General features: G+C 44.1%; 1 protein-coding gene across 3 annotated transcripts in view; it reads left to right on the forward strand.

The window, feature by feature from the left end:
* Positions 1 to 9813: 9813 nt before the first annotated feature.
* Positions 9814 to 22760, forward strand: part of GRM7 (glutamate metabotropic receptor 7) — a 576789-nt gene continuing 563842 nt past the window's right edge. For 2 of the 3 annotated variants that reach the window (XM_089520203.1, XM_089520213.1), the window contains exon 1: positions 9814 to 10524. In XM_089520203.1, coding sequence (XP_089376329.1) covers positions 10000 to 10524 — 525 coding nt within the window. In that variant the 5' untranslated portion in view covers positions 9814 to 9999. Of the gene's footprint in view, positions 10525 to 11575; positions 11652 to 22760 lie in introns of those variants that run through there. The other variant, XM_089520222.1, reaches the window with a different exon arrangement.

Genomic DNA, 22760 nt, shown 5'->3' on the forward strand with positions numbered 1-22760 from the left:
ATCTAACAAAAATCACTTTAAAAAAGAGGAATACTTACAGGTGCCCACTAGAATCTAAGGTGTGCAGTGATTGCTGAGATTCCTGCATGGAACCAGATAAATTGAAAGACCAATCTCTGTTTTCTATGTTATCTAGCCTCATTCAGTGCCATGGGATACAGCACAAGGCAGCTCTTAGTCATAGATCCATTCCGACTGATGAGACCATGCTTTGAATGGAATGTAAGTCAAGACTGCACTGTGCATCTGAAGAAACTGTTAAATTAGTCCATGTATTGGCATTTTAAGCCCATATACCCTAAGGTGCTTCATGTTCAGCCTGTTTGCTGTTACTTCTCCGTCTCTAATTGAAATTGCACAACTCTCTGCAGGCTTTTTTTCTGTCCACTCTCCCTCTCAATATTCTGGAGAATAAAAGCTTCCAAAGTTCCAATGAATATCGTATTCCAAAAGTTGGAGCTATCAGGAAAATATATCTAACCATTAGCTTACAATCACCCTGGATTACAAGGCTGTGAACCTAAGAAAGGACAGCATTCATAAAAACAGGTTTGCCACTGCACACTACAATTCTACATTTGGAAGAGGAGGTCTATGTTTAGGAACACAACAATCAGGCAATAGTATCTGGAGTTTCTGTCTACAGTGCTGTAAGAAAAGGGGCTCAGAATCCTGAACAGTAGCAAAATCTCTCTTGATGTCATACGTGGGACTAAAATGTGAACTATTTTGTTTATTATATTTCTATGATGCCCTAAAGCTGCTGCTCTATGAATGGTAGACTAGATCTAATATGGCATAGCCAATGCTATTTTTTACTGTAGTAAAAAGTGGGCAGTCATGAAGGGTTAATGCATATAGAGTGGCATCTTATTAGTCATCATTTCACTTGGGTATGTCTTTTTTTGTTCAGCGCAAAAGTTATGATTTTCCTCCATCTGCAAAGAAACCTCAGACTAGTATAAATCTGCTATGGCTGTTATGGGACATAGCAAGACATAAAAGGATTGCATCATCTGCTAAGATCTCTGGAGGACCCCAGCAGATCTACTAGAAGATGTAATCATTTCATGCCTGGTTACTGGGCCATAATTCAATGCTTCTTCAGTTCCTACTCCCTGCTCTCATCCAGGTATAGACTGACTATGGCAGAGTGGAGGCCATGTGTGTACAACAGTTCTGCAGTAACTTCAGGGGACAATGAATGCCTAGCTGGAGCATAGTTCTACTATGCTGAGCTCAATAGAACTCCACATGTAAAGGCAGAGTGGCATTTTATGTCAGTGTGAAATGGGATCCCGGACACCTGTGATGGCCAGCACTGTGGCAGAGGAGGCTACTTCTGTTGGCCTCTACATGAAGGAAACCAAACACCTTTGCAAATGGTGCAATGCACAGTGATGTAATATTTGGGAGGCAGAGCCACAGCCAATGTAAGGTCTGGCTGCCCTTTCACATGTCCCTTTGCAGGCTTTGTAGCATAGCCCACTCTCCTGCCCTGAATAAAGTGTGAGCATTACTGGTCACTTTAGGGATGGGTAGGAATTTTATTCCTCTTTTATTTTATTTTTCCTTTTGTCGCTTAACCCATATTATAGTTGAGGGGACTTGAAACAATTGGCTATGAGTAATGTCATACATTGGCCTTCATTTGTCAGGAAGGGGGGGGGGGGGAGGCCAACCATGTAACAACACAGTTACTGAACTGTTCCCAGAATCAGGTGTTTCACCCAAGGGAAGGTTGGAGAAGTAGTCAAGGGATGACACCTGGCCACAGCCAAACCCACATCAAGTTGCTCTCCTATTGCTTCTTCCAGGAATATTATATTGTAAACAGGTCAATAAAGTGGTCCTTACTTAACCTAGCTTTTGTGTCTGGTCTCATTATTCCATGGTAGCAAACCATTTTGCTAGCTGGGGGAAAAGACAAGATGACACTGTCATCTTCATTTCATGTGAGAGTGACATCTTTGAACTTCACTTCTGACACTAGTGATGGCACAGCATCTTCCACCTCACCTGAAGAAAGCATGGTTGTTCCAAAGGCAGGGAGGGCAGATTGTGTGGCATACATAGCTCCAAGAGAGGGAAAAGATAGAACAGGGGATTCTTGTGGAAGATCTAGGAGGGTGAAATTGGTGTTTGAGGTAGTCACTTCTCTCTACCTAGTAGCAAAGCCATGCCTTCCTTAGCCCAGGTGCCCAATGGTTGGCTGTGATGGTTCCAGGATGCCCTCAGTGCCCACTTTCATTTCTCTAGCCAAATCACCACCCTAAGGGGTCTAGGCAAGTCATACACCACATGCACTTCTGTTCTTCAACCAGGAGGGAAGGATGGATATGGTGCTTCTAAAGAACAGAGAACATGAGGTTAAAGGAATGATCTGACTAAAGGAACAATCTAGTAGAAGGAACTTTTTTTTTTCATTTCTCTCCCCCGCCCTTCTGTTTATTGCAGTTTATTGACTAACTGACTTGAAGTGCAAAATTATTTCCCCCTTTAAATATTCTTTTTGTTGGTTCTTTCTTTTGACCCCCCTTTCATTGAGGTTAATGTCTAGTTTACATGTACAATGTTATGTGTAACACAAAACTTAATAAAAAATTAATTTTAAAAACAAAGGGAACATCCTTCAGGAATGTAGGAATATAGCAGATGCCTAAGGTGGTGGAAGCCAGCACTGGTAGCATCAATGCTATATTCCTGCATTCCTGAAGGAAATGAAAATAGCTAATGGGTGAACTGGAGAACCAATACTCAAAAACAATGGTGTACATGAGCAACCTTGGTTCAAATTAAGTCTCAAATTGGCTCCAGTTACACTAGGAGTGGTTTTTGTTTTCCTCTAGTTTCTCTCATTTTGAGACTCCTCTTGTCTCCTGATTGACAAGTCCTGATCTAGCCCAGTTTCTCCACAGATAGTACTGGATGGTTGTGGGAACTGAACTCAGGGAATTGTTGACTGTGCTGGAGAGCGCAGTTGCCAAGCTCTGTCTGCTTACCAACATAGTGATACCAAACAAAACAGCTGGATGAAAAGCGTGGGAGGAAGTGTCCCCGCAACATATACTGTATCTGGGCCTTTCTCTGCATTTCTACCTTTTTACAGAATAACTAGTATGCCTCTAGCCTTTGTGCTTATAGAAAAATATAAGGGCATGTGTATACAGAATTCCATCTAATTACCTCCCTTAGAGACAGGTGAGGAAAAGGTGTACCAGTCTGTGTCTCATGGGCTACCCTCTTTCTCTACTGTTTTCTTAGCTCAGCCCATTTCTTTCTTATCTCCTTCCTTTCCCCCTGTAATGACAGCAGTGATGAGTGAAAGCACTGGGCAGAAAACTTGCATGTGATCTATACTATTTTTGGATTGTCTGCTTGGTTTGCAGTGAGGAATTAGTTCAGGAATAGGTTGAGTTAGGAGATAGCTGGCAGACCAAGAAAAACAAAACAAAAAACAGAAGTGCTGAGTCTCATCTCTGTCTCTAAATATTCTTTTGAAGACCAACACCCGGCTTGCTTCGGCACACATGTGTGTCTTTGAGCATGTGAAGAATGCTTCCACTCTCTTATGAGTAACAAATGTCACACTCTCTTATGAGTTACAAATGTCAAGCCCCTTATTGCCACACACCCCAATATCCGAGATTATAGTTTAAAGCAAGGATGGCAATTATGTAGCCCCCATTATATTAATGGATTACAACTCCCAGCTGCCCTGCCTTGGTATCCAGTCATGAAGAATGCTGGACATTGCAGTTCAATGACATCTGGAACACTGTACTCCTGGATTAAAATAAAATTTCAACTGTTTGAAGATGGATAGGTAAACTTTAAGGAATGAAAAGAGCATAATGCTCAGGAAGATGTAAACTCCAAAACATCTGGGCTGCACTGTGTCATACAGCAAAGAACAATTACACATGTCCAAGTGGGTATGACTTCCAGGAAGTTCCTAGTTTAACCTATCTCTTGTTGTTGCTGCTGCTGTTGAAGCTGGGACTTTAGGAAGCCCACAAAGGTTAAAACAGATACTCCCCAAAAGAAATCACATCATACAGAGTGTGTAATATAATTAAACTAAGAGTAGAACTGAATTCAAAAGCATGATCAAGGAAAAGAAAACACATAACTGGTACAGATAATTTAGAAAGGTGCTTTCACCCTAGCAATGGGTTTCTCTCCTTCTCACCAATTTGCCAGGAATGTTTAGTGAGGACATGAGAGAAAATATTCTCTGTAGCTGCTCTCAAGTTGTGGAGCTTCTTAGGGATAGGCCCAGAAGGGGGGAAAGGAGGTGAGCAGGCCTTGTGTTGCGAGGTGATTGTGCTAGCGACTTGAGCCTAAGACTAGGCAGCATGGTGGAATTTCATTTCCAAGCAGCCTTGAGAGAGTAATGGGAGTCGCTTTACCCTCTGGGGCTGCTTGGAAGCCTCTTTCTCTTCACACCAGTTAGAGGGGGAAATAAAAATAAAAGATCTTTTAGTTTGGTACTGGTGTTGGGGCTGAACATAATGGCAGAAAAAATGAAATGACTAATGTGTAGAATTTGCATAAGCAGGATGCAAATTATTGATATGGATAATTATAATAATTTGCATAATATGCAAATTAGATACCCTATATGAAGAACTGGAATATGGCAACCCTACCTAGGGAGGTCTAAGTAGCCTGCTCTCTGCTGCTTTTGCATCAGCAGGTAAATATCTTATTATTTAAGTAGGAATTTGGTTTTTAATATCCTGTGGCAGATGGAGCTTTTAATGGGTGGATGTGGGGTCTGGTTTTTATTTCATTATTTTAAAAAATCTTTTCAGCATTGTTTTCTAATTTGTTTTTTAAACTGAAGTTTAGTATAATTGTGTTTTATCTTCTGTAATAAAGGTTTTTTAATCGTAGCATGTTTTTCAAACATTGCATGCTACCTTGAATCTTGCACTGTGAGGAAAAGTGGGATATTAAATAAATAAATGCTGTACCAAAACAAAATGACCTTGACCTATCTACAGAAGGACAACAGAGTGGCCACCAGTTTAGTCTTTCTGGAAAAGGAGTTCCAGAGTCTGGGAGCAGCCACTGAGAAGGCCCTCTCCCATGTTCCCACCACATGTGCCTATGAGAGTGATGGAACAGAGAGAAGGGCTTTCCCAGAGGATCCCAAGACACGGGCAAATTCATATATGGTCCTTCAGATAACCTAGATCTGAGCTGCATAGGGTATCATAGTCATAGTCAGCATTATAAATTGTCCCCAGAAACAGACCAGCAGCCAGTAGAGCAATTTCAAAAGGGACTTTGAGCATAGTTCTGTTCTAAATTTCAACAAAACAACCAGATGATGAGATAATCCCATGGACATATGTAGTATATGCCTTTTTCAAACAGAGAAAAGACTGCTTGAAAAAAGATTTGAATACACCAAGTCCCAGGTTTAGTCTTTGGCACTTCGTCAAAGGTCTTGAAGCCTACCTCCAAAATACATTCAGCCTTGAATTGTTCCAACTGAAAAAGGAAGTAGACATGCCACTCCACTGAAATAGAAGCCTACAACCACCACTATTCAACAGAGATGATGAGGAAATCCTCTCCCAACATGGATACTTGGAATGGTCTACTGTCATAATGCCCAGAAAGATCTCTGAGACTTTAGAGGTCTACTCCCAGTCTGATAATACATAACCCTGGATTACATTGACAAATAGGTATATAGATCTTATGAAAAAGCTTCCCATGTTACAATCGCAAATGTGTGAGAACTTTACTTGGTTTCCTTTTTTGACAAGAATGTATAAAAAAACCCCATAGACATCTTCATAAATGTGGTCCAAAGAACACAATGAATGAATGCAGAAGAAAACAAAACTGATTCACCCGTACAAGGAGGCTGGGAACCTCAATGCATTCAAACTTGTTTTTTGTGCTACGATACACCTGTTTGGTCCCCCTTCCCCTGTCAAACTCCTCATTTTCACTAGCTATATGACAGTTACTACATGATCATCTCCATAGCTGTACCTATTTAATATGACCAGTACAAAGGGTTGATAATTCTGTTTGGCTTATTTTTTAAAATAAGATGTTTTTAAAAAATTCCCAAATTTCTCCATAAATATATAAACCCAATATGGGAGACAGTGAAAATTACAGATATATCAGTGTTTAGTTCTAGAACGTAGTGAATGGCTTCCATTTCATTGGGAGGGTAAATCCATTCCTGGTTTTGGTCTGACCATGAAATGTCCCATCAAAGGCAATTGATCTATCATGGAGTTTTAATACACATTGACCTATATAGCTACTGATCTGGGATTGAGTTTCTATCTTGAAGTATGTGAGTTATGTTCAGGAGATCCTACTGATGCTTTCACACCAAAGCTGTGGTTCACACAGTTCTCTTATTATAATACTGAGTCCTACCCTATAAACTGTCTCAGGCTCAGGCTCAGGCTCAGGCTCTTAAATCTATATATTTTGTGGTTTCACATAATAATATCTAAAAAAAGAAAGGTTATCTTCTGATATCTGCAATAAGAATTCTCATGCATTTCAGTGTCTTGATGTGCTCTGTGTCCAAATGAATGTCTCTGTGTTGAGAATTGAGTGCATTCCACCCAAACATCCAGAAAGAAAACACAAGGTAACATAAAAGTGAAATGAAACGAAAACAAATTGTGCAGTTCTTATGTTTTGGGGTATTTCCAGACCTTGGTGAATTCTAGTGTTTTCCCTATGGAAGACATTCTTATTTTGCCTGAATGGCGCCAAACTGTTGATAATCTACTCCCCCTGAACATATTTGATCCCAGCAGGTTTTCAGGCCTGGTTGATCTCTGGATGGGACATCACTGTAGAGATCTCCAGGTAGGGATACAAATGGCTCCTGCCTGAAATTGTAGACATCTGTTCCAGTCAGCATTGACAATACTGGACTGAATACTGGTCCAATTCAGTATAAGGCACCTCCCTAATCAAAGGTCTTCATTTTAGCTTCATTGAACCACTAAAGAATAGCACTAAAGGATGTCATGGGAACTTTTTTGGGTGATGATGATGATGGTGATGGTGATGATTGATTGATTGATTGATTGATTGATTGATTTACCTTATATACTTGCCTATAGGTTGACCTCATGTTTAAGTCAAGAACAAGTTTTGGGGCCCAAAATTACAGATTTTCATGTAACTTGTGGATAAGTCAAGGGCGTAATGTAGGGGAATATAAAAAAGGAGAAAAGGCTGAAGCAAAGGAAAATGATGCCAAAGAGTTTATGAAATTCCTGCAGGCATCAGTGTGCTCACCATAAAGGCTGGATCGATAAGGAGGAAACTACCACAACCATTTTCCTGCCAGAAGAAAAGGCCAGAAGCAGTGGCATAATGGAGAGACGAGAAGGGGCTGGTGCTTCTTTTAGTTTCTCTGGGATGGACTAATGTCTTGCCTTTCACCACTCTCCTCAGAGAAGGGGATGGCTCTTTTTTATTATTATTGAAGTTAAAGTACAGTACTTACACAGACCTGTGGATAAGTTAACCCAGTTTATTTGGGTCAATTATTTGACTAAAATTTCTAGACATGAGTATGTACAGTATATCCTGCTTTTCCCCAATACTGGGACTCAAGGTGACATAAATTATTGAAACCAGCATGTCCCCAGGGCAAGAGGACTAAGCAAAAATTCAAAAATGCCAAATGCTCACCTCTGCATCACAGGCAGATCCAGTCCTGCTATAAGGGAGGTTGGGCTGATCACCTCAGGCAACAGATTTGGAGCATCAAGTTATTTTTTTCTCATTACTGTGTCCTTATGGCCAGAAGCAGAGGAAGTGCTTGTAGGGTTTTCATCCTGCCTGGCTTTACCTTTGAACCCCTTTGACTGGATAAGGATGTCAATCATGCTCCTTTGTTTCAAGCAGAAACATGTGTTGGGTTGGTCCTGAGGATGTTCTTTACAGAGTTTTGTTGCCTTCCACCCTTTTTACCAATTCTCTCTCTTCTCTCAAAGTGACAATACTGAGGAGAGGCCACAGAGCTTCTGGGGCACTTTGGGACCTCCCGTCCCTCCCCCAGCCATGCCAATCCCCGAAGGAAAATATAACTATACCTCCAACCATAATTTTTTGTGGGTTTTTTGGGCTATGTGGCCATGTCCTAGAAGAGTTTGTTCCTGACGTTTTGCCAGCATCTGTGGCTGGCATCTTCAGAGAAGCCTTGGGCTTCATATTCCTCCAACCATTTACAAGGCCCTTTTCCTGCTCCTCATCATAACACATTTCCAGCCACTCCTGAGATTGGAGAGTTTTGGTGTTGTCTTTGTGGAGATAAATGCTAAAGGGAGTAGAAATCACCCTTCTTATCAAGACAGAGGAATCCCCCAAGAATCCAGACTTCAGCTTTCCCCTGGGGCACTCCACACTGAAAAACCTAATTTCAGTGAAAATGAGCTTCTTAGCTGGCAAAGGATAGATCTTCGCTAAATAACTGTCAGACATATTTGGAGGGCTGTTGTTTCAGATCAACAGCCAAAGCTTCTGCTCCTTGTCTTGTACCTTTGGTTCCAAATTCCAGACAATACCATCTCAGCCAAATTGCTGAAACTTTGGCTCCTGGTTTAGGGTTTCCCTCAGCTTGGAATACAGTGGCCACAAATAGAGAGGAAATTAGGATACAGTGGCTATGACATAAATATTAAAAACAGTGACCATGAATACAAGGGAGATTAGAAATAGTGGCAATGAATACAGTGGAAATTCAAATACAGTGGCCATGAATTGAAGATTAAAAACAGTGGCGATGAATACAGGGAAGATTAAAAACAGTGGACATAATAGAGTGGAAATTAGGATACAGTGGCCATGAGTTGAAGATTAAAAACAGTGGCTATGAAAACAGGGGAGATTTAAAAAAAGGGGGCTATGAATACAGTGGAAATTCAAATACAGTGACCATGAATTAAAGATTAAAAACAATGGTCATGAATTCAGGGGAAATTTTAAAAAGTGGCCATGAACAGAGTGGAATTTAGGATACAGTGACCATGAATTGAAGATTAAAAACAGTGATCATGAATACAGGGGAGATTAAATACAGTGGTCAGGAATACGGGTGAGCTCCGAATACAATAGCCATGGAAACATTAGAAATTGGAATACATTGGCCACGAACACAGGAGAGCTTAAATTCAGTGGAAATGAATACAGTGGAAATTGAAACACACACAGTGGGCATCAATACAGGGGAGCTTGGAATATAGGGGCCAGGAAACCAGTAGCCAGAGCAGCGACTAACAGGTGGAAGGCGAGGTTTTCCTTGCAGGGGAGCTCCCAAGCCTTCAAGGATGTGAGGATTAGGAGGGGAGAGGCCTGGCATCCAATCCGGGGAGAGGGAGACCCTGTCTGGTCCACCTCTGTCCAGGGTGCTGCCCAGGGAAGGCGATCCTGCGTCTTCTTCAAAACCCGACGCTGTCCATGGTGCTGGAATCAGCACTGCCCACGAGGCTGCCCATTGTACTGAACGTGGCGCTGTCCAGGGTGCTGGTTCTGTGTCTCTCCGTGGCGCTGCTCTCCCCTTTGCCTCCCGCCTGTCCCCCGCGTTCTGGCCTCTCTGAGCCCGGAGCCTGGTCTTTGCATAAGGCAGCCAAGGCAGGGGAGGCTGGAGGAGGCGGGCAATCGGCTCTGGAGGCGTGGTGGCGGCGGGGGTCGGGCGGAGCGAGCGGGGAGGCGGGGAAGGGCCGGGCAAGGCTTTAAAGCGGAGCGGAGCCTCCCCGGCGCCCAGTGCGGAGCAGCCGCGGCTGGAAAGGGGGCCTCGCCGTCGGGGGGAGAGCGAGAGAGAGAGCAGGAGAGCAAGGAAGCGAGGGGCTGGCCCTGCCTTGGTCGCCTTCCCCTTCCCCTCCTTCTCCCAAGGGACCCAGAGGCCCCTCATCCATCTATCCATCCATTCCTCCCTCCCTCCCTCCCTCCCTCCCTCCCCCGACGTGGTTCCTCTGCCTCCTCGGTGGGGCCATGCTGGGCCTCGGGCTCCTGGTGCTGGTGGTGTGGGGCTGGGCCCTGGTCTTGGTGGGGTCCCAGGAGCTTTATGCGCCCCACTCCATCCGGCTGGAGGGGGACATCACCCTCGGGGGCCTCTTCCCGGTCCACGCCAAGGGCCCCGGCGGAGGAGGAGGCGGTGGTGGAGGGGTCGGCGGAGGGGGCCTTGGGGCCCTTCCCTGCGGGGACATCGAGGGCGAGTCCGGGATCCACCGCCTGGAGGCCATGCTCTATGCCTTGGACCAGATCAACAGCGACCCCGAGCTGCTGCCCAATGTGACGCTGGGGGCGCGGATCCTGGACACCTGCTCGCGGGACACCTACGCGCTGGAGCAGTCGCTCACCTTCGTCCAGGCCCTCATCCAGAAGGACACCTCCGACGTCCGCTGCACCAACGGGGAGCCGCCCGTCTTCGTCCGGCCCGAGAAGGTCCTCGGCGTGGTGGGCGCCGCCAGCAGCTCCGTCTCCATCATGGTCGCCAACATCCTCCGGCTCTTCCAGGTAGGCACCACCACCACCACCATGCCCCCCATGCCCCACCGGGAGCAGCAGCAGCAGCAGGTGGCCCCTTGACTCCACGGAGGAAGGGGCTGCTTGGCTCCGAAAAAGACACTGAGAGAGGGAGGCTCTCTCCCGAAAGGAGGCTGGAGAGGCGTCCGGGGCCAGCTCTGGACACGGGGCTCCAGAGAAATGGCAGGGAGAGAGAACAAGAGGCTAAGGAAGAAGCGGTGCTCTTCTGCTGGAGAATGCTGTGGAGGAATGTTATATAAGAGATCATGGGCCACCTGTCCCTTCCCCTTAGTACTGCCTCCTTCCTCTCTCTCTCTCTCTCTCTCTCTTTCTGTGGAGACTCTGCTGCAAGGCTAAAGGCAGGCAGAGTCCGCGCAGGGATTCCCGTTGGCCCCCTCCTCAACCCCCGCACTCCTGTCCTCCTTTCCCAGGTACTTTCCCCACTACCTCTTGCCCTGCACTCCTTCTTGTTTCTTTCCCTCCGGGGTTCCCTTCCTCCGGAGTGACAAAATGTGCCCACTGCAAAGGAGGACAAAATGCAGGACTGCCAAGAAACATGAATGGCATGGCTAAGTCAAAGCTAAAAACCCTCACGGAAATAGAAAACCATCCTGAGAATAGAGGAGGTTTTGGAATCCTTCCTGGGCTGAAGGCTGATGTGGAGGAGGCGCCCGGAAAAAGGAGGACGTGGCTGGTCTGCCTTCCTTCCTCGGGGGAGGGGCTGGGGAAGAGGGTCCTCTGGTCCCTCCAGGCTTTTCATCTCTTCCATCAGCTTTGCCCGAGTTACTTTGGCACTGGAGAGCTCAGGGAGGAAGAAAGGGGCGAGGTGCCTGAAATTCGCGGGGAAACTAGGTTCACCCTTTGCCACTGACGTCATTATCTTTTCTCTTTAAAAACTACCCCCCTCCCCTCCTTTGAGATTTAGGCCCATGAAAAGGAGAGGGACGGAAGTCCAAGGGATTCCCTGGCTTTGCTTGCTTGCTCGCTCCCCCTTCCCTCTGGCCTCCTCAGCCCACCATTGCAGGCATATCTGTAAAACCCAGGCGATTGAAGACATGGATCCTCTACATCCAGGGAGAGGGCAGGGATCCGAGCGTTGCCTTTCTGGGGGAAGTCCGGTGAGAAAGCTTCGCTTGCCACAGATCACCCAGCCCTGGTCATTTTCTCAGTTTCCAGCTGAGATCTTGGAAGAAACGTATGGCCGGGCTGTCAGAGAGCAACCCTGGAGTCGTGAGAAAGGAATGGGATTCAAGGCTTCCTGTGTGTGTGTGTGTCTGAGAGAGAGAGAGAGAGAGAGAGAGAGATATGCAGCAAAGCTGGGCTTCCACGTGTGTTTTGCCTTCCTCTCTCTCGCCTCGCAGTCCTTGCCCGCTTTCCCAGCCTTGGCGTTAATGAAGTCTTTCCAAAAAACCCATCCCATCCTCCTTTCAGATCCAGCTAGACTTTGCTTCCTCCTTTCCTCCCCGATTTATTTAGACAAATGCGACCACCTCCCTTTTTCCAGTGGTCCAGGGGGATAATAAGCCTCCAGTGTCTCTCATCAGGAATCAATAGGCGAGGAAAACAGCCCTTTGTCGTAATGGCAAGCTTGCCTCTGGCTTTGGCTTTGGTGTGAGATTTGGTTTTTGGGGGGAGGGGGAAACATTTCCTCTATGGACCCCCTGTGTGTTTCCTGCGTTGCATGCTTGATAGAGAGCTCTGGATTGCAAGGGAGGACATCTCCAGCAGGGCAGAGCAAGCGGCACACACGCACACACACACACACACACACTGACTTGTGGGCCTGTCCTGGGAGGCAGAGGCGCTCTTGGGAAGGAACGATTTTCTGGAGCCTTGGGCGGCGGAGGGAAAGGCCGAGACAAGTAGGATTTCGGAGCTGAGGCAAAGGAAGGGGGCATTGGTGGCCTCGGAGGGGCAACCTGGTCTGGAGAGAGAGGAATCCCCGACCTGTAGCTTCTCCAGTCAAGTTGGCTTCAGCAGGTCCCACTTGCACCCATGTTCCCTCGCTCCCTCCCTCCCTGCCTTCCTCCTTTATTTCTTCCTTTCTTTGCTCCTTCCCTCCCTCCCTCCCTCCCTGTTTCCTTCCTCCCTTCCTTCTCTGGGGTTTCTTCCTTTTCCTCCGAGGCGGACTCCGGAGCCTGAGTGACCCGGGCACCGAGGAGGAGGAGGAGGAGGAGGAGGCGAGGAGCGAACGGGAGCCTGGAGAGCCAGGCCAGCGCTCCCGGGCTCCCTGCCTGCTTCACTCCCCCCCACCCCCGGGAGGCAGGGAGGGAGGGAGGGAGGGAGGGAGAGGGGTCTCTGCGAGGGTCGAAGGCGCCGGAGCCCCTTCCTTTCCCGGGGGATGGCAGTGATGAGAGGTGGCTCTCCCCCGCCTTCTCGCTCCGGGAAAGGCTGGGGGGCGCCTCGCCTTGGGAAGCGCAAGGGCTGCTCCTGAGGAGGCAGATGGAGTCGGGGAGCCAAGCCTTGGCGGCAGGAGCAGCCATGATTCCCTTATTAGCTTGGGGGGTGGGTGGGCTTTCTCCCCTCCCCCATTTCCCTGCGCATCCTATTTTCTCATCTCATTATTTTACAGAAAGTCCCCCCCCCCCTCCGCGCGCCTTGTGTTGCATTTCGTTTCCTCTTCCTAGTGCAAGATGTGATCTTCCTAGTTCAGTCTAGGAAGGTCTGGGAAGAAACATGCATTTTGCGGGAAGAGCTGGGAGAAGGTGGGCTGGGAGAAAGAGGATCTCCCCTATTTTTACCTTCAATAGTCTCCAGTTCTTGTTCTCCCACCTGCTCTCCTCCTCCTCCTTTGATTGCCTCATCGCCTTCTCCAAATATGATAAAAGAGGATCTGCTCACTGTACTCTCAAGAGCAAGAACTGCCATTCTCGTTAGTGGTCCTTTATCCACATCCACCATTGTCGGAATTTCTTTGCGCTGAGGTTTTCAGTAGATCAGTTGGGCAAACTACCTCCTTCTTCCCTCTGTCACCCAGCCCTCCTTTCCCTGTCTCTCATGCCAGGTCAACAGTCCCCTCGGTTGGCGTAGGTTGCCATTTGTTGCCGCTAAAGAGTTTTGTGAGACATCTGCTACAGATTCCTCCAAACCTCTTGGAGGATCTGCAAGATAGGGTTCAGTTCCCAGTGAAGCACACTCCGTTCCAAGTGGCAGAGATTTTAACTCAGCCAGCTTTCCTTTCGTGTGGGAATGGATTATAGCCAGTGTTAAAAGACGAATACATTTAGGTGGCGAATGAACATATACTTGTGTTCAAGGCTTAATTCTTTCTTGAATAGTGACACTGCCAGCCTCTGCTCCCATTTCATGTCTTAGTGGGGGATAACCTTAAAATAGAAGAGGAAGCCCTGGTTCAGCAGCTTTAGGGTTTCTTTCTTTCTTTCTTTCTTTTTTGGAAGGTAAAAAAAAAAGCATCAAGCACTTACCATTGACTTTTACAGAGAACCTTCCTTCCCACCCACAGCAGTTTCCTTTCCCACCTTCTGCTCTATTCTGAGGAATAATGAGGCAAATGACTTCTCTGTCTCCGGCAGTCTCGATTTTACATAAGGCAGCACAAAGTCAATCCTGATATGCCCTCTATAATGGAAATTTTCCATGCCATAAATATAAAGACACACACACACACACACACACACACTGAAAATGCACTGTGTTCTATTTGAATCCCACATCATCTCCTGTTAGCTTCACTCTGCCACCAAGACAGAAACTGCTCCATGATTTGCTCTGAGTGACTAGGAACATTTTACAGGTCAGGTGGTGTGTGGCTTTCATTGGAGGCTTCTTTGCCCTGTCATTACTCTTCCTTTTTTTCTTCTCAAGTCTCCCCATCTTTTTTTGAAAGTGGCAAGAAATTGACAGGAGGCAGAAGATAGGTGACACTACCACCATTATAGTAATAAGTGGCTGTGGGGTAGGATGGGGTGAGGTGTTGTACTCATTGGCAATAGAGAGTGGATCTCCTAAGGGTTTTAGCTTGACTTTTGAAGGAGTTATTGAAGGTTCGATGCCTGTTTTGGGGATAAGGTTCAGCACTTTGAATAGCTCCAGTAAAGTCTGGACTACAACACAGAATGCATTCACTCACTCATTTGAAAGCCTCTAGTTGTGTCTGGTGGTGGTGGCAGGAGAAAAGCTAATGTTTCCTAAAACTGTTTTTAAGGGGCATCGTGTAGTATTCTCTGTACCATTTTAGGCTCCAAGACACGTTGAAACATACAGTTCAGTGAACAGCAAAGTGATGATGGAGTTCCCCCAGTTCAAGTCTCTCCTTAGCCATGCATGTGCTAGGTGATCGTACGCAACCATCCCCATCCTCATTCTCCATCTGTAATATAAATGCAAGGATATTAACTGACCATAGAGAGATTTACTGGGAGAGTGTCCCCATGTTCCACCAGTGAGATCAATACACTGTGTTTGGATATGGGAAAGGGCCTTCTTAGCCAAGGCACAATGCCCTCTCACCAGAGGCCCGACTGGTACCCACACTCATGCCATTTTGGTACCAAGTTAACACTTGGCTGCTTATCAAGGCCTTTGGGCCTCATTATTTCCACCCAAATATGGGTGTTCAGTGTTGCTGATGTATCTCTTCAAGTCATTTCCAACTTAGGGGAACCCTAAGATAACCCTGTCACAGGGTTTTCTTGGCAGGGTTTATTCAGAGGGGAGTTGCCTTTTAGAAGCTTTTACATCTATTTTTCACTTATTAGTGGCTGATTTCTAAACCTTATTTAATTCTTCTATTGTTTTATGATAATTTGAGATCTTTGATGTAGGACATGATATAAATATTTTAATAGTAGTAGTAGTAGTAGTGGTGGTGGTGGTGGTAGAAGAGTAATTGATGATGTATGTGAATGGAGAGTACCAAAAGCCATTTTCAAGATAATTCTTCCTTACAATATTAACATAAAATAAGTTATTATTCAGAATCATCAGAATCATCTAGATCAGTGGTTCACAGCCTGTGGGTCACAACCCCTTTGGGGGGTTCGAATGACCCTTTCACAGGGGTCACCTAAGACCATTGGAAAACACATATTTCCACTGGAAAACATAAATAATTTTATGGTTGGGGGTCATTACAACACGAGGAACTGTATTAAAAGGTTGCGGCATTAGGAAGGTTGAGAACCACTGATCAAGATGGTCTATTTGTCTCCCTGCCCCAGCTAAACGTATCCAGCTCCCACCCATCGATCTATTACCTAAAGAATGTTTTAGTTAAAGGGAGGAAAAAGGGAGAAATCTATTAGGTATATGTGTATAAATGCAGTGTGGTTTTCTAGATGTTGCTGAACTGTAACTCCTATCAACACAAGCCAGGATAGCCAGATGTTGTTTGACTGGAGCTGTCAAGAGACAGGAATGTTGGGAACTGTAGTCTAACAACATCCAGACATGTGGATGTGGGACCAAGAGGGAGCCCTGTCATATCATGTAGGGCAGGGATTTGCAACCATTGGAGGTTAGCATGCTGCATTGTCCCCTGCCAGGGGACCTTGAAGGGCCTACCCTCAGTTCAGGCCCTGGGAAAGGCCTTTGGGAGATGTAGGCGACATAAAAACCCAGGGAGCTTCTTGCCACCAATGGACTACACATTCTCCCCTTTGATAGCATGAGAACTGATGCTATAGGATACACTGTAATGCATTTGCACTTCAGTTTCAAACTTGGATGTGAAATATGTGTTCCCTCTTGATGTCATTCATTGGAATACAGCTCACATAAGCCCTTGCCTGCTGAGCCAATGATGAAAGATCATAGGAGTTGCAATCCAGGAACAGCTGGAGGGTCCCACATTTCCCATTCCTGGTTTAGAGTATCCTGCTCATGCACTTTACAGTAAATTGTGGATACATTGGCTTTGAAATGAACTAAATTGAGGCTTGTATTTTTTCATTAGAAACATTCATTATTATGCATGTAAAGAGGCATTAGTACTTGGAACTCTGCTTGGTCTATCTCTGCTTAAAGTTGCATGTTTCAAACAATATTTATTTGAGGGCCTGTAAAACATAAATTTCCCTTTTAGATTTTTTTGCATTGAAAAATGGGAATAAAGCAATTTTAATTATCAATCCCCCCACTCCGGTTTAAAAAAAAAGAGTTAGGATGATAAATGAATCGTGTTAAATAAAGGATTTTCACTTCAGGATGAAAGTCAATATCCTTCACTCAGCAGTTGTACACAGAGACATGAAGGAATTAAGCATTTACCTTTCATGGTTTAAAAGGGAAATGGAAACAGACTGATGTGATAAAGTCCCCCTCCTCCTACAAATCTCACCTGCCCTTTCAGTGGGGCTACAAATACTAGATGGGCTTAGAGGCAGAATGCAAATATACATAGGCATTTTTATTTTTAAAAAAATCTTGTTACTCTTTAATGAAACAGAGAAAGTCTCTCCTTGATTTATATGCAGAAACATAACAAGCTTGCCTTCTAGCTACACGTTTGTGAATAATGTTGGGGGGAAGCTGAATAATACAGGAAAAAATGTATGTGTTTAGATGAGCAGTGGAACCATTATTTTTTAAAAGGCTATTATTTTGCAATACAGGAGAACAGAAGATAAGAGGCAGGGTTGCCTTCACTGTTATGTCTCAGTTAAACTGGACTCCTCTAGTATGACTGAGAATCTGCTAAGGACAGAAACTGGGTTTTTTTTCCTACTTTGCTTTCTCTTGTATGAGTGTTTTCCCACTATACTGTGCAAAGAGACTGAGTAAGTAATACTAGGTATGTATATCATTGTAAGAAATGAATCACGAGGAGTAGTTTATGTCTGTACTTCATTTAACTATTGCCATGGAAGCTTTTTAAACATTGCAATACTGTAATTTAAAAGCAATCCTATATAGTATGATGTACAGATGGGACTTAGCCCCAAATAAGTTGTCAAAAATGTCAAGCAATGTTTCGAGCCAATGGTGGGGATATCAAGATAAGCAGGACTCCTGTTTTGTTTTGTTTTTTGTTTTCATATGTTATGGACTTGTAAAAAGACAAAAAGTTATTATCTAAGGCCCAGCATGGCATAGCAGTTTGAGTGTTGGACTAGGACTCTGGAGACTAGGGTTCGATCCCCCACTTGGCCATGAAACCCATTGGGGTAACCTTGAGCAAGTCACAATCTCTTAGCCTCAGGGGAAAGCAATGGCAAACCTCTTCTGAACAAATCTTGCCAAGAAAACCCTATGACTGGTTCTCCTGAGGGTCACCATAAGTCAGAAATGAGCTGAAGATACACAACAACAAAGATTTATATGTTAAATAAAAAAATTAAAGGTAGATTTTGCAGTGTCACAAGAAATGTTTTTGCTGAGCATTATAGACAAAGAACTAGACAAGAAGCCTAGATTATGTCTTTGTTACATTATAACAGCAACAAGAACTTTGCTTGTCCAAGCTTGGAAATGGACTGAAGCACCAACAATGGAGGAATAGATTGTTAAGGAAGCTCAGTTTGCCCAAAAGGCCAGTGTTTTTAAGGGATAAGGCAATTGAAGTTTGTATTTAAAAAAAGGGGGAAAAAAAGATTTGAAATAATTAATGGATTTTTTGAGCAACAAGAAATCTAACCATGTAATAATTTCTGCTTATGATTATTAGTATTTCTAGTATAATTATTTAGTTGAAGTTCTACAATGGTAAAATAATAATTTCTTTTCCTTTTCTTTTTTTATTACAGTTAGGATTAGGATGGCCAGAGCCCTCTTTTATATGGATTCTGCCCTCTTTTTCTTTCCTTTTTTCCTCCCCCCCTTTCTCTGTTGTTTTTTCTTTTTTGCCTCTTAAAGTATTCTTTGAATGTATATTATCTTGGCTTTGACTGAAAGTTAGATTGCCAGTATTAAAGGAAGAAGTATGGAACAGGAAAAGATAGCTCATGATAGCTCAATTATTACTTCTCAAATGTACAACCAGACTTAATATTGCTTATATGACTACACCAGTACATATCAAATTTCACCTAAATGTTGTTATTGTTTTTGCAGTTGTTATGTGCCTTTGTTTCTGACTTATGGTGATCCTAAGGTGAGCCTCTCATGGGGTTTTCTGAAGCTGAGACTATGGCCTGTTACAGACAGCCAAAATAAAGCTGCTTCGAGTCACAGTGAAGGTATGGTGTTTCAATGATGCATGCGTCCTAATAGTCCAGAAGCCACACCAAAGCCACGCCCCAGTCCTTAGGGCTGGAGTGTGGCTTTGGTGCGAGTTCTGGACTCTTAGGACGCATGCATCATTGAAACACCATACCTCCACTGTGACTCGAAGCAGCTTTATTTTGGCTGTCTGTAACAGGCCTATGTGATTTGCCTAAAGTCACCCACTGGATTTCCATGGCCCAATGGGAAATTGAACCCTGGTTTCCAGAGTCCTAGTTCAATGGTCAAACTACCTGTTGTTATGTGCCTTCTAGTCATTTCTGACTTATGGCATCCCTAAAATGACTCTATCATGAGTTTTTCTTGGCAATATGTGTTCAGAGAAGGTTTGCCATTGCCTTCGCCTGAGGCTGAGAGCAATGTAAAAATGATCCTTCTGGTCCTTTTCTGGAACTCAAGATGACCTACAGGATGATAAGGAAAAACTGGTCATGCAGATGCCATCAGGTGGGAACCCTTTCAGAAAGGTTTCCTGAGCTGCATTTAGGAATGTTGAAGGCAGATTTTCCTGTACAAAACAGTGTGTTACCTTAACTAGTTGTCCACAGGTATTTAATCATCTTAGATCAATTTGGCACCCACCAGATGTCCTGGATTACAATATCCATAGGTAGCATGGAAACTGCAGTCTAACACCTCTCAAGGGTGCTAGGTTAAGGAGGGCTGTCCTAGATCTTTCATTCAACCACAACAGTCTCCTCTATGGCTGCTGCTAGAAAACTTGAGCCCCAGTTTTGGGAGAAAGGCGGGATACAAACAACAACAACAACACAGCAAAAACAACTTGCAGCCTAAATCCCTTGTTTTCTTGCTCTATCTTCTTTTAAAGTTTAAGACAGAAATATTGATGATACAGTACTTTGAATGCAAGAGTATTCACTAGATCAGGGATGGATGACAGAAGGCAATAAAGCTGAGAGGGCACCAACCCTGCTGTTCTCCCTTAATTTTTGTAACCCTCCAAATGCCTCTTAGGGGCATGTAGGACAATTTGACCAGATTTTTGGGCCAAAAGTGGACTTCTAAATCACTTTCAGTTGAAAAAAAAATCTGGAATTGTATATTATGGGATAAAATAGCTGGTAGAAAAGATAAAGGTAAAGGTAAAGGTAAATGTATAGTCATAACCATCTGTAGATCTTCATTACTAAGCCAAAGAGCCAGTGTTGTCTGAGGACTGCTCTGGTGGTCATGAGGCCAGCATGACTGCAGCTAAAGCTGTTACCTTCCCACTGAAGTGGTACCTATTTATCTACTTGCATATGCATGCTTTTGAACTTCTAGACTGGCAAAACCTCGGACTAGTGACAGGAGCTCACTCCATGATGCAGCACTCAGGCCTCAAACTGCCAACTTTCTGATCTTCCAGGCTACTTAGGGGCCACAAAAACGGCCATTATGGGGCACACGAGACCCATTCTCTATTCTTGTAATAGATATATTAGTAAGTGCCACTTGTTGAGTTTATTTCTTTGAAAAACCATTTTGCTTGCAGGCATTAATCCATTAAATAAAATGCCCCATGCCATTGTATCAGTGGTTATTGCTTATATTTATAGCATTATGCAAATCGTTCTCAACAAGTAAGAATGCAGGGTGCCCTGGGGATGAAGATATGATTAATTTTGTCACCATGTTTGAGAAGTATGAAGTTTACAATGAAATCCATTTGGCAAGCATAACATGTGATAGTGTCAGGTAGGATGAAAATCTTGAATAAGCAGGGAAAATGTAATGGAAAGCATTTTGGGGATGGGATGAAAGGTTGCACATGCATAAACTGGTCATGAAAATGGGAAAGGACCACACTCCCTCTGAATGAACAAATTACTATTCCTGAGCACCATACAAAAAGTTTCAAGGAGCCAACCTTGATACCCAAGACTTAAAAATGAGAAAGCAACACTTCCAAATCATGTCCCTTCATATCCCACCATCCACCCTATTACCATTTTTATTGAATGATAGAGCTGGGGATTATCCCCAGGGTGCATTTAATCCAACCTGCTGCCATGCAGGAACCTACTGCTAAAGCATCCCTAAGAAGTAGCCATCTAACCTCTGTTTATAAACATCTGATGAAGAAGAGTGTGTTATGCGTGTGTGTGTGTGTGTGTGTGTGTGTGTGTGTGTGTAGGCTATTCCACTTTTGAAGAGCTCTTATGATCAGGATGTTCTTTCGAGCGCTTAGTCAGGATCTCTGTTCTTATAATTTAAATCCATTGGATTTGGCTCACTCCATCTTTGATTTGATATCTCCTTAAGAATTTAAGGACAGCTGACATATCATTTCTCAGTCTTCTCTTGCCCAGGGTAAACATACTCAGCACTCTCAACTGTTCCTCATAAGACTTGATTTCTTTCTGCTTATCAACATGTTGGCCTTCACAAGTCATATAAGAACAGATTTGAAGGAGGCCACAGGAACCATGGAGTCCAACCCCCAGCCATGCAAGAATATCTCAGGACAGTTCATGTTTGGCAATATCCTTCTTAAACTGTGGTGCTCAGAAATGGACACTTCATTCCAGGTGAGGGGAAAAAAGTAGTACTCTTAGTTTCCTTGATCTGGAAATACCTATCATTGTTCTGTCATTTCCCTTAGGGAACAGAATTGAAGGTTTTCAAATCACTACTATACTTTTTAGGGCATATCACCTCTCCTATTCCTCTCCTCACTTAGTTATTAAAATTTCATGAGCCTGACCCAAACAGGTTTTCATGAGCCTGGCCCCGTGCCTAAGATGTGGAAATAATGGCCTATTCAAATAGAAACTGGAAGGCATTATGGTTGCTTTTACTTCAGTGTTCCTCCTAAAGAGCAAACAACTTGCAATCAGTTGTTATGACTGATCCTAACGTAGTAGGCCATGAAGTCCAAAAACTGTACCTTGCAGGTATATTAAATGTCCTTTGCCTCAATCAGTGGAATGTCTCTGACATTACCCTTAGCATTATGCCTCATGTTTATACTCCTTAAGGCTCTTTCTTCCCCTTAGGGTTGAGAAAAAAACATGTGGATATGGCCTTGGGAAATCTCAAAAGGCTGCATATGAACAGAGATTCAAGCACTAACACTGAATAGCAAGCCATACTAGGTGCATAAATCTAATTTATATCTGATTCTTTCAGATTCAAAATGAATTACAAAATAAATACATCTTTTTAAGCATTACATATGCTGTTAGGAAGAGCTTCATGATAGTAACAGTAGAATAAGATGCCTTAGAGTGTAGTGGAGTCTCCTTCTTTGGAGGTTTTTAAACAGAGTTTGGAGGGCCACCTATTGGGAGTGCTTTGTATATTCCTGCATGGCAGGGAGCTGGACTGAATGGCCTTTGTGGTCTCTTCCAACCCTATGATTCTGTTTACAGGTGTCAGGATTCCATTTTTGATACAGAATTTGTGCCAATGTGTGAGTTCACTGTCCAGATAATAATAATGCCATCATCATGATTTTTTTTTACCAAATTGGATTTATAAAGTGTATAAAACAACCATTCAGAAAAACTAGGGTAAGGAGAAAGCTGGAAAACAAGAGGTTTTGTGTGTGTGTGTGTTTAAAGAGGATAGGTGGTGACCTCTCACAGATGCTTTGCCTGTGGATTTCCTGCATTGGGTTGGATTAGGTGACACTTAGCAATAGCAAGTACATTTCTATACTGCTTACTACGCAGTTTACAAAGTGTATGCTAATTGCTCCTAATAAGCTGCATATTCATTTTAGTGACCTACAGAAAGCTGAATCGACATGGAGCCCCTGACTGATACTGAACTCACAACCTTGTGCTTTGTGTGTGAGTGGCTGCAGTACAGGCATTTAACCACTGGGCTACCAGGGCAAGTACACTTGGGGATCTTCCAACTATAAAGTTCTATAATGCTATGATTCTAACAGGCTGTTGGTAGTATACAAGTAGGAGACTAAAGTACTGGACATGGGGCAAGCTGAAATGTTGCAATGTCTAGCTGCCAAGATGATACATCTATCACATAGTGTCAAGAACAGTACAGTTTGGCAGGGAGGTCTTCTAGACACTAAAGTC

This window comes from Sceloporus occidentalis, unplaced genomic scaffold, assembly GCF_023333645.1.
Source record: "Sceloporus occidentalis isolate IW3139 unplaced genomic scaffold, rSceOcc1.0.p SCAF_1, whole genome shotgun sequence".
NCBI lineage: Eukaryota > Metazoa > Chordata > Lepidosauria > Squamata > Phrynosomatidae > Sceloporus > Sceloporus occidentalis.